This window comes from Leptinotarsa decemlineata, unplaced genomic scaffold, assembly GCF_025532065.1.
Source record: "Leptinotarsa decemlineata unplaced genomic scaffold, Ldec_3_MD MMD2_tig00026328_RagTag_RagTag, whole genome shotgun sequence".
NCBI lineage: Eukaryota > Metazoa > Arthropoda > Insecta > Coleoptera > Chrysomelidae > Leptinotarsa > Leptinotarsa decemlineata.
The window spans coordinates 26687082-26703957 of NW_027412688.1; the positions used below are offsets into that span (position 1 = coordinate 26687082).

At 36.2% G+C, this 16876-nt stretch overlaps 1 protein-coding gene across 1 annotated transcript in view; it reads right to left on the reverse strand.

The window, feature by feature from the left end:
- Positions 1 to 13301: 13301 nt before the first annotated feature.
- The window catches only part of LOC111506044 (homeobox protein B-H1), a 98814-nt gene continuing 95239 nt past the window's right edge, over positions 13302 to 16876 (reverse strand). Inside the window, exons 3-4 of the mRNA XM_074182124.1 lie at positions 15854 to 16122; positions 13302 to 14129 (exon numbers count right to left, since the gene is read on the reverse strand). Of these exons, the coding sequence (XP_074038225.1) occupies positions 13957 to 14129; positions 15854 to 16122 (442 nt within the window). The 3' untranslated portion in view covers positions 13302 to 13956. The remainder of the gene's footprint in view (positions 14130 to 15853; positions 16123 to 16876) is intronic.

The following is a 16876-nucleotide window of genomic DNA, read 5'->3' on the forward strand; positions in this document are numbered from 1 at the left end:
TGAAGACTGGCTATAAATCAAATCAGGATTCTTCATTGAATTTATTTCTGCATATGCAATACAACTGCCGCAATATATTTTCAATTATTGTTCCTTTAGATGATTTGAGTATGCCCGCTGACTATATGTGAAGTTTTTTTCCTTATACGAGAAATTGGGCAAATTTTGGATATGCGGTTGGTTCCCTCGTTCACAGGCAGATGATGCGATGACAAGTCTGTTGTTTGTTGTCCTTTCAGCCTAGTTCGAGGAATGATACTCTGAAGGAATTCGATTTTCAATTATCGGAAATCATCGACTTTATGTTGATGACCAAACATCTCGAAACCGGTCTGCAAGTGTGTTCCAATAATTGAAAATCTGTTGCGGCAGTTGTATCGCCAACAGCATGTGCAGGAATAACTTCAGTGAAGAATCCTGCACTGACACCTGTCAGATATAATCCAACGCCCTTCGTGGTATTAGCCAGGAGAGTAGTTGTTTTCTGATAGGCGTCAGTCCATTCAACCTACTGTGTAGGAAGTTGAGAATGGCCTGAACAAATTGTTCTTTTAGATGATTTGATAATGTAAACATACACTTGAAACAAACATTTATCAGTACCTAAACACCATATCACACCTTATCGATCCCACTCTACATGTAATATTGCTAATTTATTCAACGTGATCCACCTTTGAGAAAAAATAAAAAACTCTCCTCTAAAGCAATCTTTTAAGAAGTTGAGTTTTCAACTATGCATTATTATTATTATTTTATTATATTAGTAATTATACAGTACATTGTAAAAACAAAGATAATTTTGAAGACTGTATTTTTTGACTGTATATTTTGAAATAAAATCTCGCTACATTCATCTCTCCCAAGGTACCTGGTACCTCTGGTAAATGCATGCAGGAAAACAACTTATTTCCCGTCTAATACCACGCTACACATTGAATTATATCCGACAGACAGGTATGCATGAAATCTCACAGAGTTAGCCTTGTAGATGTTTTTCGTCCATTCAGCAGTAGAACCATGCTGAAATCAATCAAGTAGATCACCAGAAGAACGGTTACGAGGTATTGCCTCTCGTTAGTGCAGGAAAGATCCGTCTTGAACAGTTTTGTGCCTGGGACTCGGTTAATTTCAACGTTGCTCGACTTCATGTATGAAACCTTCGGATTTCAGAAAGATTGTCAAACAGTAAGAGCCCCCATCTTGTGAACGAAACCCCAATCGGGAAAGAAACATCTCACGTATAGTTCAAGTAAATAGTGCACCCTACCTTCCAGCAGTTCCCCTTTAATAACACACACAACGGCGGTACTCATCGCTACATTCTGTTGGTCACCGTAACATGACTTCAAATTTAATTTTATGACTCTTAAGCCAATCATAAAACTCGGTTAGTAAAAATTATCCATTACGAACCGTCAATTCTTCAGTCCACGTGGACTAATACATTGCGGCATAATTCCTTTGTATTGGTTTTTTTGGCCTTTGACTTCGCCGACACCTTTAAGATTACTGTATCAGTTACTTCGACTACACCAATACTCTGACAGAAATCAAAATAATTCTGAAGGCTGTATCGGGGAGAGATACATGCATATAAAAAATTGATATTTCGAAATAAAATCTCGAAATATCCACCTCTCCCAACCTACCTACCTACAAGATTCCGGTAAATGCCTGCCAGAAAAAAACTATTTTTCCAGGTAATGCCACGCTGGACATTGAATTATTTCCGACAAATAATTATGCAAGATACCTCACAGAGGTTAGTCTTGCAGGTGTTTCTTCTTCATTCAGCAGCATGACCAGGCAGGGCCAGGAATGTTTCGGAATTTTATTTCGAAATATTTATTTCCTTAATAAGTAAATCGTCATATGAATCTATATATTTTTCAATTGCGGAATGGCTTTGACTAGTCCCATTTTCAAGGTTACATAGAAGTGTATTGAAGAAGAGCGAATGCTTCCTTTTATCAGCCAAGGTTGACACATGCACATTAAGTTTATATCTAAGTGTCACGTATATTCTATTGGCGTTTTTTATTTTTTTTTTAGTTGGTACACTCGTTTTGAACATATGTTCACAATTTCAGCTGTGTCAGAAGTCAGAAGTGTTTTGCGTGTCGGCGATTTTCTGCTCTCAAAAATAATGGATCAAATAATTTTCATAAACTTTTGTGTAAAAACATAATTGAGTTTTATGAAGCAGAAAAACTCGAAGTCGTCTCCCCAATTTAATATCACCGTCAGATGTTAGAACGGTAAAACCATCAATCAGTACATGTTTCGAAACTATATAGGTTCATCCTCAGCTAAATTGTTAAACATTCTATAATAAAAGAAGAACAACATAGCAATAGTTAATACAATGAAGTATAAAATTACTTACATGGAGAAAAAAATTGAGTGCTCGAAAACACTTGAAATGTTGACAGTGGCATACGATGGCAAGCTTTTCACAGAAGTTCGAGAAGATGTGAATAGCGACACTTGCCCTGGACGCCCCAGCACATCAACAAATTATGAAAATGTTGAGAAAGTGAAGAAAATTGTTATGGAGAATCATCGAATCATTATTAGAGAAGTTGCTGAGGATGTCGGTATATCGGTTGGATAATGCCATGTAATTTTTTTGAAAAAATAAGGGCATGAAGTGTGTGGCAGCGAAATTCGTTTCAAAATAGCTGAACTTTGACCAAACAAACTGTCGCATGAGCATCGCTCAGGAATTATTGAATGAAATTAATGTCTATCCAGATTTGCTTAAAAGCGTCATAACTGCTGACGAATCATTGCCCAATTTTAAAATTCAAGTTGATAACTCTCACATAACCCATTTTTTGATATCCTAGATGAAATTTGTACCTTTGGAAGGTACCCTATTAATAAAAAAATAAATATAGGTGGGCAAAGTCAAAGTGGGCAACAGATGTTTTCTTTGCATATCAAAGCTATACAAAAAATCGAAAATAAATAGTACAGTTGCCAGGACTGTCGACAGAAGTGTTATGAACGACATAAAAGTGTTTAAAATTTTTTGGACAAAATAAGTCGTATTTTTTGATGATTTCAATGCTTCCTCTATCTGATGAATGAGAAAGTAAAAAAACTAAAAATGATGATAATAATAAGTGATGAAATTCACCTTGTTTTCATAGAAGCTGTGTATATGTAATTTTGAAGAGCTCACATTTTCATGGATAACACACATTACAAGTAAAACAGTTAATTGTTGATAGTACTTATCTGGAACGACCTACAAACTATGGAATATCTTGTTGTCATTGAGGAGGTATATTTCATTGACTGCAGCGCCTCAAAGGAATTTTCAGCTATTTACTGTGGAGGCGCGAGACTGTTTTTCCATAAGTGGGTAAAACTTACCTCAGAGGACAAAGTCACCCCAATTGACGATATTTATGATATCGAAACCAAAGTCCAATCATTCCAATCATTCCAATGGAAGAGCCCAGGAGAGCAAACAAAAAAAAAGCATGCCAAGTTCGATAAAACGTCAAGGTATGGCTTACTGTTTTCTTCGATTACCGTGGCGTAATGGATCAGGAGTTCTTGCGAGAAGCGATATAAAAAAAGGTCTGGTATTGAACTTGCATTTGCATGCATTTGCATCAGGATAATGCACCTGCTCACTTGTCTTGTTCATGATTTTTTGTCGAAAAACAATACCATAATCATGCCTCAGCTACCGTATTGACCAGATTTGGTATCCAGCGACTTTTTTCTGTTCCTAAGATTGAAGAGACCCATGAGAGTACGGCGTTTTGCCATGACTGAGGATATTAAAACCAAATCACTGAGGATTGGATACCAAAAAGTGCATGTGAGAACTGATTCGAGGATTGAAAAAAACGCCGACACTGATAGGGACTATTTCGAAGGGGAAAACATTGAAATTGGTCAACAAACAAATATTTTTTGAGAAAAATGTAAATTCTCTCAATTTTCTTAACAGTACAGTTAACAGTAGTACATTTCCTTGCATATACTGTCTGATCTGGTGCTGCAATAAAATCATTTATTATTATTATTATTCTTGTGACAGTAATCAGGAATCATTACGGTGATGTTGATTTTGAAATGAGAACTTTTTTTATATCTTCAAAAAAATTTATTTTTTGTGTTCATTCGCTTCGAAATTAATTACAGTTAAAATTTTGCATCAGGCTCTAATACTGCTCTGGCAAAGCCCCTTGCAAGTCCTTTTCCATCGTAATTATTCTCGACAATGCAAATTAATAATAATAACGAGTGAAGTGCATTTGTAACAACGTGTTCGGCCAGCCGTGAAAAGAATACACCTGCTGCCTTTTGACGACGTATTAATTAGAGAATTGCCACCCGGCACACGACGTCATTATTGCCTTTTCTATACGCCACCGCTTGACTCTTTCGTTTGGTCAACTTTTTTGTTGAAGGATTTCACTTCAATAAAGAGGAAGTTAGAGGGATATGAAAATAATATATTTTTATGAAGAGTCCTGATATTTATACGGGGTGTTCCCAAATTCAGACGACACACTCGTACTAGGTAGATGTCAACACCCTCATCTCGCCCAACTAGTTGAAGAAAAAACATGTATTTTAACAAATGAGAGATGGTTTTGCGAAAATGATTATGAGAATTCGGCACTTCCAAGCGGAATATTAGGTTTTATCTCGATGTTGATCGTAGTAATTTAAAATTCAGGATAAAAATCAGGAATCAACCAGTGGTCTTGGCAAATTACTTTGAAAAAATCATCAATATACACCTGTTGTCGGTGAACGTACCGTATAGGATAATTATTAACCAAATAATAATCCTGATAAACATGCCACTTACTAAATTGGTATTAATATCTGACACAAGAGCATTGGCTCATTCAAAGATAAGCTTTGCGTGCTGAAAATCCTAAAAGCTGTTCAACCATCAACTATTATAACTGTACACTAAAAACAAAAGGTTTATGATGATATGCCTGGGAAACATTCAGCTAGAAGTGAAGGTATTTCAACTCGAGTGTGCAAATTTTTCAGCTGTAGATAAATCAGGAAAATACCGTATAACGAATGCAATTCAGTGAAACAGTTTCTTGGGATTATCCCAGCTAATATGACACGTTAGGGTCTTTCTAGATGCTTTAACAGGACGAATTCGCAGTTTTTTTCTTAGAAAGGTATAACGGTTCTATTTTCTTTACCATTTCAGTAATACTTTGAATATTGAATATGAAAATTCTCAAAAAAAATTCCAATAAGAAGTAAAAAACTGTTAAACTGTTAAAATATCAGAAAATCGTACGTAAGACAATATGCATACAAATGACACATCTACAAATATTCAACGAACCCAATGTATAAAAAATCATTGCTTGTAACATACCACAAAAAATATATTTTTGGTAGGCTTCTCGTTCAGTTTATCAAAAGGCGATACGATAAAATTTTTTGCCCTAAGGTCTTGAAATTTCATCATATTTTATTTTAAAATATATGTTTGTGCATACATGTTGAAAATTTGAACTTGGCGCATTGGTTATATAAACTTTGAAACAGCCTTTTTTAATTTTATTATTTTGGACTTCCATTGTCTAATAAAATTCTTCTATGGAACCATGGAAGTACAGAACCAAACACCTTTCTGAAGCACATCAACACCGTAAGACCTTCCATCATTCCATCACTTTCACAATGGACGTATTGGTGAAGAAGACCGACACTAAGTGGGAAACCACCAGAGGAATCATCAAGACTCTAGTAGATGGTGCTTTCGGGCTCAGGAATACGAAGGAAGGTCTCGAGAAGAAACAAGACATCATCAGAAAAGATCTTCAACGAAATGGTTACCCCAAAGTGATGGTGAAACAGTCTTCGGTTAGAAGACAGCAAGATCCTCGCAAGGAAGAGAAGCCGTCACGACCAGAACTTGCCCTTCCTTACGTCAGAGATTGTCGAAAAGGATTAGAAGAATTGGGTCCAAGTACAAAATTAGAACCTTCTTTAGATCTGGAAACACTATCCGCAGCAGCCACCAAACGCGGACTGCGCACTGCGGCACTTCCAAGCGGAATATTTGGTTTTATCTCGATGTTGAAGGTGGTAATTTAAAATTCAGGATAAATAATAGTGATAATAATTATTGTTAAATGATCTGTATGCGAAAAATATATCTGCTATTTCTCTTAAATAATATATTTTATAAATTCAAGAAAGCTATTTGAACCATTTTTAGTGCCATTAGCTTGATGTGCTAGGTAATAATAATAATATCGTCTTCATTATTTCATTAATAAAAAACTCATCATAACTTCATTGTTTAAAGTAGTTGTGGACTGAATTACACTTTTGACAAATTTGGAATCTTAAACACCGTCTTCTGTTTTGAATTTTGACATTGCAAGCATATTTTTATATCGAATATTTCAGTTGTGGATATCTGTATGATACGTGGTTTTTCTATGAAGATATGAAGGTTTTTTATAAAAACTATTTCATGAAAAAAACAGACAGCGTGAAATAACCTTCTTCTCTCCATGTTCATTTACCTAATTTCAAGTAAACCTGATATTGCTTTAACAAACCGAAATCGGTCGTAACAAATAAAAATCTTAGTAGAAATCAGACAAAACTTTGGATTGGATTTTTCGTGCTATTTACATATAGACAATAGTTTCGATTTCATAGCACCATTTGGTCTATTTTTTTGTCTTAGCGAATCAGTCTCTCATCTCTTATTCCATTCAGTAGTGGGTGTTCTGTTTATAACTTCCGAATAATGGAACACACATACATGCCTAATTCTTTTGGTTGGTTTTCGAACGAAATAGGAAAATTGTTCTGTTTGAACTCTGTTTCTCCAAAACTGTAAAATAGCAATTTTCCATATGAAGCCTTCTAATCTTATCATTATACAGGGTGTTTATTAAACATGCGGCAGAAAATCAAGGGACTATTCCTTGGACTATTCTAAGGATACTTTGTCCTCTGATGGTTTTTGATAGGGCCCTTTGTTTCAAAGACACTAAGCGAAAAATAATTATTTTGGTAATTTTAAAATTATAACTGTGGCCGAAATAAAAGTATAGAGTACTACACTGGACCTACCAAGTAATAAAAAATCTAACAATTCCGTTAGTACCTATCAACAACATTCCGATTACAGTGGTAGATGTGGAAGATTTGAGAATTCGGATAATTGCTGGGTGTAACACAATCAGAAACGATCCTGGTGTTTTTGAAGGAGTTTGAGAGTCGATGAGGAGAAGATTCGATTCTTGCAGCCAAGCGCCCTTCTATCAAAAATATTAAGGATCCGCAAATGTACTGTGTGTTTTCGGGATGACTGTTCACAGTGTTCACTTTTGCGGTTATGTTATTGGAAAACTAGACAAGTATGCTGGCCAATAATTTGAATATTTGGTAAAAAAGAATTGGAGAAAATTTGGATTCCTGTGAAATACCATAGTGTTGAAGGTACTTAAGATACAAATATATTGTTATCTCCAGTAAGAATTTTGCAGGAGAGGTTTTCGGAATTTGTCATTGTCAGTTGGTTCTTTCATCCAAAATGTTTTGTTTCGTTTGCTGCAGGCTTCTTTGGGTTCTACTTCAATTTAATTTCTTTTTATCCTGGACTAACAACATACACGGATCCACCGAATACGGACGTTGAATGTTAAATGCCTGCATTTTTTATTGATATTGAATTACGATCATCTAGGATGTGTAATTTACGACTCGATTGACTTTTTATAACTTTGTACGCAGATGATAAAAAAGTAGTAAAATTTGAAGCGAGAACAGTCCCAAGGTGAACTCCATAACGGGTCTATTAAATTTTAAGTGTCGTGTAGGCATCAAAATTGGAACACTGACGAATTTTACAATGATTACTCAACATGTTCGTTGTCTAATAGCATTCCGTTGTAGGCCAACTGAATAAGGAGATTGGATGGGAATTTTGTCATATTCTCAAGTCAATTTCAAATTTCACTGCTTCACCTCAGCTCGTAACTAATTATAATAACCTTTGATGTTCACAACTATCAATTTCAATTGTAGAATAAGTAAGTACCTATTTACCTGAAGACCATACGAAACAAAAATGCGCCCTTACCCTTCATAACGTACAACAAAACTAAAGCAATTGCAACCTTTCTCCATCACGCGTGTCGCATCGTTGTGTGAGGTTTCTTGAATTTACTTTGTAGCATGATAGTTTCAGCTCTGCGGTAACTCCTCAGATACTGATTCAAATTGTATAGTGCAATTCTCATAAAATGATCAAGGTAACTAATGTTTTTAATTTAATAAGAAAAAATATTGTATCAGTCGAAATAGCTTTCCATTTATCACCTTTTTCATGACAAATTTTCAAACATTAAAATTGGTTGCGCAAACTATCCTTAAAATTTAGACATATGCCATCCAAGACTTTTCTGTAAACCTACCGAAGAAAAACAACATGTAGTGAATATTTTCTCATATATTCATTCAGCTGAATTAGTGTGTGTGTGTGTGTGTTCACAAGTCTGCCTGTCTACACACACAACGTGAGTAAGCTGGATAGGAACACCCTGATCCTCTGAATAATGGAAGTACATGCGATAAATTGATAGATGTAGCCGTTACTGCATGGTAGGAAATCATCATGAAATATGAGAAATGAAACTTTTTATGTTTTTACCACTTTTATTTGTAACTAACGTTACTGCAGTTTTGTCCTGTATAAGGACATTTTCAAATTATTACTATAAACTGAAAGTTGATTGATAATATTACCCCTTATATATCTGAACACCACTATAGGTAATAACTGAGGAGATTGGTTTGTTACTAATGTATGGATAGAGCATACTAGGTGATGTTTTCTTCTATTCAATCCAAACATCTCCATAAAAATGGATGTCTCCGAATCGGATATAATAATGTCAAGACAGACAATTCCACTTCATTTTTCGATAAGTTGGGGGTTAAAATCAACACCGATATATCTTGGCAACATATTCATATCGTATTTGATGGTCATAAAAGAACTGCATAAAATCCATTGAAAGACTTCGTCTCTATAAAAGAAATGCATTAAATGATATCATATTTAATGCTGGTGTCATATCTGAATATATTAGGATATAAGTCTTTTTTGAAAGCAACTGCTGAAAATACCTGCGTTGAACTGCCTTCTTTGCCAACTACTGCAGATGCCACTTTTGGACACTTCAAAAGAGTATATCTGCAAATTCGAACAGGGCTGGGAAGGGAAAAATTACCAGAAAAATGAGGTTGGAAATATGAATGCAGAATACTGATACTGTAAACAATGACGCAGCGACCAGCTACAGAATCCTTATTATAAATTATTTTTTGCATATGCAAAACAGAATGCGGAGTATCACGTGGGTGCAGAAGAAGCGAATTAAATTGCACTGAAGCCTGCTTGGACAGCTGCACTAATGCTTTACCTAAAATCAATGAAATCGATGACGACGACAGTAATAAACAATAATGTTAAAATGTTAATATAGTTAATAATAATGTTTTTGCTGTAACTCATTATTTTTTGCTAAATATGAATGAATTAACATTGAACTTATATTTACCCCGTATTCTTCTAATTTCTCAGTGAATTGTTGTTAACAAATGTTGTAATCAAGATCGAACATTTTTTTTCAACTTTTTTTATTTGAATTTTTATCAGTGCAGACCAACAGTTTTTATGAAGATTTGATTCATTGACTGGCCCTGAATTCCGAAATTTTACAGTTTTTACGCCCTACGCCACTCCACTATTATAGTTGCATCTTCAGATGTTCAATTAGGTAATGGCTAATGAACCTCTAGCTACAATCTAATTGTAACTCCAAGCATTTTATTATTTCGCTATTCTACTATATGACTATTCACAAATATTGACAAATTGTCTGTGGCTCTATTCCGATCCCTCTTATTACCAAAAAATTATGGCTGCTGGTTTATTTGGACTGATGTTCAAACAGAGATTTTTCGAAACATTGAATAGGTCATCCTTATCAATATTCAAGAGACATTTAGCAGATGAAAATTATCAATTTTTGCGAAAAAAAATTAGGTTTATGTCATTACTACAGCACGTTAAAAAAATCAGAAGTGTAAATAAAGCCTGAAGAGGTGCAAGCACAGAGCCTTGAAGTGCACCATGAAACACGTATAGTGCTGGTGATATATTTGGAAAATATATTTGAAAAAAAAAAAGATTATTTCATCGAATCCACAGCAACAATGTTTTACACATAGTAAAGCATGGTTCACAGTTTCGAATGATTCACTATGATCAAGTGAAACTGAAAGTGTAACTTCATTATCATTATATGAATGTATAATAGTATCCAAGAGCGTCCAATGCACCCTAAAAAAGTAACTGTTTGATGTGGATTTCGGACTGGCGGACATCGGTTCATATTTCTTCGATAACGACGTTGGCCTGGCAATCACCGTCAACGGGGAGCACTATAGGTTGATCATTACTAACTTCTTTCAGCCTGTATTGAATATTCTGGACACCAACGATATGTGGTTTCAACAGGACGGCCTACGTGCCACACAGCTCATGCCACATCGGACATTCTGCACGAGCGTTTTGAGGGCATGGTCATCTCAGGTGGAGGTGATGTGAAACGTGTGATTTGGCCCCGTTACACTTTTTCTTGTAGGGTCTCCTCAAGTTGCAGGTGTATGCGAATAAGCCACAAACCACAGAGGTCCTCAAAGCCAATATGATCCATGCCATCGGTCAATTCAGCCTGATTTTTGAGTCAGAGTCATGGAAAATTGAACGTTTTGGATGCGCTCCATCCAGAGTAGCCCATGGTTATATTCCACACATAATGGCATCAATAGGTTTTTCGAAAAAATTTCAGTGACAAAACACAAGCACTACAAAAAATCCTTAATGCGCTCTCTGAGCGGTGCCTGTGAGAAAGTAGCGATTCACGTTGTATTTGAATCGCTGGAGATTCAATTTATTCAGAAAAACGTTTTCAGGAAGTTCATTCCACATGCACGCAGGTCTCCAAATGAAAGAGTTTTTAAAGTTCGTTCGAAGTTCGTTTTGAAGTTCAACTCAATACACTTCAAACTTCACTGAGTTGAACTTTAAAACGATGAGCAGCCACAGTCCGTCATGTATTTCTGATATATACCGCTCTTGGTGGTACCAGATATGCCAAGTCACTTGAACAACTCCCGTGGAAGTATCTATAAAAACGAGGCAAAAATCCAACCATTTTTCGATGTTCCACACTATAATATTGATGTTCGTGTCTCCAATCAGGCGGATGGTTCTTTTCTGGACGTTATTCAGCAGCTTCAGGGTATGCTTAGGGGCGGAGCTCCATACATGGGAGCAATATTCCAAAGAAGGTCTGATGTGATCTTCATAAAGCATCAAAAGTTGCTGAGGAGTGTATAGTTTCCTAATTCGAAATAGTGTTCCAAGCTTTTGAGAAGCAGCCTTTACAATTCCAGCGACATGACGTATTGGTGTCCATTTTAACCTCCCAACGAACTCGAAGCAGAAAGCTTCGGATATAATAATGTCCTGACATTATTATATGCAGGTCGGAGACATTCATCTTTTTGGAGAAAACCCATGCTTGGGTTTTTGTAGCTTTGCATTGAACCCGGTTACTCTCACCCCGATTCGAAATCACCTCTAGATCTTCAATAAGACATGCAACCTTCTGCTGCCGGTGAAGATGTGCATCCGCAGGCGTTGTTCTGGAATCCAAATGGAATGACGAAACAAGTGTGCTGTCTTAAACAAAACAATAAGTCTTTGATATACAATAAAAAAAGGTTTTGAGACAATATGGATCCCTGGGGAACACCAGCGATGATAGTAAAATTATTCGAGAGGAAGCTGGAGAGTCATACACAAAAATGGTCCGACAAGCTATAGTATCAAAGTTTGGCCAGAATAAAATATGTCGATGATATCTCACACAGACCATGTTTTATTTGAATTTGAAGATAGAATGTGTTTAATGAAAGACCCTATAGTTTCGACTCACCTGTTTGTGTCTGCCCACCCAATAGTTATGCCGAAAAAATATAATCTGTTTAAAATCTGTTTTTCCGTTAACCAGCTGTCACCCCCGTACGAACGACAACCCTCAGATGTCGAAACTTGGGTGAGCTAAGGATTAACGAGGTCTTACCTTTTAACGTGTGATTCCTAACACGTTCGAATATTCGAATTCGAATATTCTATAGGCTTCATACCTTCGACAGGTATAACATTTGTTCATTAATCAAATGAGGTGATAAATAAAAATAGTCATTATTCAATATTCATTCAATAATTAGCAGGCCAGAATTTTTCCAGTTAACTCAGTCGCGATATATCTATTGAATACTTTCCATCGATGTAATTTGGATCTGGAATTACTATAGTCAGATATTTGTTTGGAAAACGAACAACCAACAAATATATCATCATTATATATGTTAGGAATCACACGTTAACAGGTAAGACCTTGTTAATCCTTAGCTCGCACAAGTTTCGACTTCGACTTAACAGATTTTCAAACAGGTTTTTCCACCTGCCTATCTTTGTAGGCAGAGCTGTTGAAAGTTTTTCTAGAATAGCTATTGTTCCAAAACAAGCACATTTCCTAACTATCAGGAATACAATACTTTTATTCTGAAAAGAGAAGAGTGTTGTATGCCTGGGGATTGGGAAAAGTGCATGTTTTGGAGTTATTTTACGCCAGAGTTTCCAAATTCACCTTTTAATATGAAAGAGCGTATCAAGTTCAATACTAACGGAGTTCCATTCCTTTTATTGCAGGGAAAGGATACTGTGGCATAAAATACAATTATAAGAGACATTTGTAACTATATTTCACACTGGCCACTGCTTGTTTTGGAAAACTTTTTGACACGAGATGCTCAGCCCCATTCAAGCTGAAAAGTGAACTGAAACCTCTGAGTAAAAAAACAAACAAAATATTTTTCCACCCACTACAATAATAACTTTCTTCTTAACGCATTTCACTAACCAAGTTGGTGTTATTAGTTGATTTGAATTCTTCATCCCATGACAACGCAAACTTGGTTGGTGAAAGAAGTGTCAAGAAAAGTTTTAGAGTTTGTGCTTTGTTGAAATTTCTCGAGCTGTTTTAATCGCAGTTCTCGTTGTACAAGATGTGAAATAATTGTCATGGAAATTCAAGTTAATCTGTTTCGTTATATATTTTTTTACTCTTATCACACTTTGGAGCAAAAATGTTGATAACTTCGGAAATAAAACAAATATGTGGTAATAAAAACTTAAAATCATTTATTCTATATTTTCTAATTTTAACATGGATAAACATACTCATAGAGCTGAAATGAACAGAAGGAGGGAATATCGATTACATCACATGTGCAATCAAGAATTAAAAACCATTTACAACGTACGTTTTCCGTACTCTTATAATACACAATGTTGGTGTTTCTACTTCAGTCTTGAGGAGCCGTCAGTTCATTTTTTGAAGTGACAGTGAAATCCTATTAATTACGTCTTGACAGGATTTGATTTTGATCCTACATTGGATTTCATCATATGTTTCATGAAGTAAACAAAATATATATGACCTTCATTTGAAATATATCCTAGAAAAAATTTGTTTCATCGAGTAGATTGGCATGAAGGTTCATATCTGCACATTATTCTCCACGATTATGTAAGGAAGTTTATTATTCAAAAAAATTATTGTACATTTCTTCCAGATCAACGCAGAGATAAAGAGCTCCCAAAGACTGAAATATGACCACTCTAGGAAAATTCACAGTGAACGACGACATATCTCTAGTAATTACAAAACATCGTCCATACATCCCTTATAACTCTACACAACACTTAAAAGCGCCAATAAATTAACAGGGTCTGCTATAGTACACTTTATATCACAATGTAACATCGTCTGATCACTCTCAGACATGAATGGTGTCTTCGTCTTCGGAGGGAGATCTTCTGCCACCCGTACCTGGCGATCCCGGATCTAGAGGGATGTCAGGACTTGGTGACCTCGGAGAGGGACCATCGTGGCTTGGGCTGGAGTAGTAACTGCTAAGCGTGCTAAGGGAACTACTGGCAGCTAGAGAACCTGCAATAGAAAACTTCAATTAGTGGATGTCTTTGAAGAGTAATGAATATGCAAAAACACAGATACTAGTAATCACTGATTGACATGAGTTGCATCCATATTTGGCTAACAGATTTTCTATACACGTTGGGTAAGAGGAACTGATTTGAGTTGCGGAACATTTGGGGTCTTCTGTTCTCCACCTTGATATATTTAATGATCATAATCCTATGTTTTCTGCAAACGGTAGTAAGGTAGTTCTCGACTTTTTATATTTTAGAAGTGACTAATATTATTCTTCAATGGAATTTTTCGCTGGATAGCGCAGGTGGTGATACATGAGTGTCCTCCAGATATTCATACTATCATTTTGGCTGGACAGAAGTGCTCACCTCAATTTAAGGCGGTGGCTGGGGATGAACAGAAATGTCCACCCCAATCTACCGCTTGGAATGAGGCTGGACACCTCGTGATGTAATACAAATGCCAAGGCGTAGGAGCATTTGCAGCGCCGAGGCCAAAAGGAGAAAGAGAGCGAAGGAGACAGGAGTGGCAGCAACTATGAGTGCACCCTCCTCCTCCACTCCACCTCCAACAGCAAGGCACTTCCTGCGGCGGGCGCCAAGATCTCCGCCTTGAATGAAGGCAAGGAACCGCCTGTCCCTACAGGAAATCTCCCTCACTTGTGCATCTCCACGGAGGGAACCCCAAGGAGGTTGAAGAAGCCGCGCAACGATAGTAATGTAGTTGTACCTTCCAAAACCTTCGCGGAGGCCACCGTGAGATACCTCAAGGTTGCCAAAGAGAGTGTGTGCTCGGCGGGTCTTGGCCTACACCTGCCAATTTAAAGGAGATGTCTCCTAGTGACCTGTCCACCTTCCTGGAAAGCACAGGATGGACAATATCCTAGGAGGACAACTCCTCGGGAGGATGTACAATGGGTCACATGTGGCCTAAGTGCTGTGGGTGTACACTCACCCTCCCTACTCTACAGATACAGATACATACCAAGTTCGGCTAGCCCCGAAGGACTTTTGATAAAATTTATATTATGTAATAATAATAATAAATATGCTCTATTGTCTTAAGGGCAACTTGTTGACAAAGCTTGAGCAATAAGACAATTCATATAACTTATTAATATAAGTGAAATCGCAAGTCATAGTAGATAATAAAGAAATTTCGTTTAACGAGTAAAATACGAACATAAGCTTGAGCAATAAGGACAATTAAATATAGCTAATCAATATTAATGTTTATAATAAAATTTATAAATTTTTATAAACCCACATTTTTGATGGGTTACAGAAATTGTAATGCGGTTTATTGTAACAGGCAGATCATTTTCATTTCAAAATTCACTTTTAATTGATATTTCTAAAAACTGAAATATTCGTATACTTTCTACAATGTTTTGTATATAATAGTACCTAAGTGGTTGCAAAACTGAATAAGATATATGATTGAATTGGAAGGGAGTAGTTGATTATTAATACTGAAGGAGTTTATTTTTAGGAAAGATTAATTTTCGGAAAATAATGGTTTGGGCTTTCTCCTAAGGAAAATTCTTTTATACAGATGAAGAAGTAGAAAGCCGAATCAGTCCTTCTTCTTTTTTATCGAGTTGTGGAATCGTTGGCCAGATGATAATATCCAAGAAATTATTATCTGATTGTTCAATTATTTACGTCAACATTTTCAAGTTTGCGTTTCTTTATACATCAGGAATGAAAAAGTTTACCTACCTAAATGTGCACTGGGTCCAGGTATTCCGAGTCCTATTCCTGGGGGGTAGAGCCGGTAAGGTAGAGGTTTTTGAAGGGTTGCTGCTGCGGCTGCCGCTGCTTGCCTGTAGTACATATCTGCTGCGCTGGGAGCAGCTGGAGGTCCAGCAGGTTGCGGAGGATACCAGCAACCGTAGGCAGGGGCACCGTAAAGTCTTTGGAACGCCGCGTAATTTCCAGCTTCCGCTAAGAGTTCCAGACCGACGGCTGTCTGTCTCTTCCATTTCGTCCTGGAACAAAAAATAGTCAGTTATTTCAACTGTAGTTTTGTAAAAATAGATCTCAGTTCATCACGGAATAGTATTATATTGGATTTTTATTCATGAAAATGGACCATAATAAAAAGAAGTGCAGTATAATCTTTCAATTGCAAGAATGTGCAACTTACGTCATCAATTACGCCCAAAAATGTTTAATATTCCACCAAAGAAAATAAAGTCTTGTGACTCCGTACTACTCTCCAGGAGAAGACAACATTTTTTTAACGGACGAATCATTTTATAATATAAATGGATTTTTATTATTTGCTAACGTATGAAACACATATACTTGTATTTTAATGAACATTTTATTGTATGTTTTTATAACTTTTTATGAATTGTTTACAATTTTCTAAATTTGTATTCAAAACAAACTGTCTATTCCTATAGGCAGATGTATATGTGTCAAGGAAAATGAACTGATTGATTTGATTGATTCATTGATAAAATTTGATCTGAATCATTTTGAAAATTCACCAAAATTTCAATAGAATGTATTTTGAAGTCTCCTGGTGAGATTGTCACCTGAAATTGAACATAGTGAAGCAATGTCATTGGTTGGTAATAACTCTTGTAGCGACTGCTGTATCGCTGCTGTTCCAATGTTTTGACAGAATCAGAACCAACGAACTTAGGCGTGCGCAGCGTTATAGAACAGCGTTATAAAATTGTTCTACAGCGCCATCTAGTGGCAAGTTACAGAAAAATTGATAGCCTAAAAACC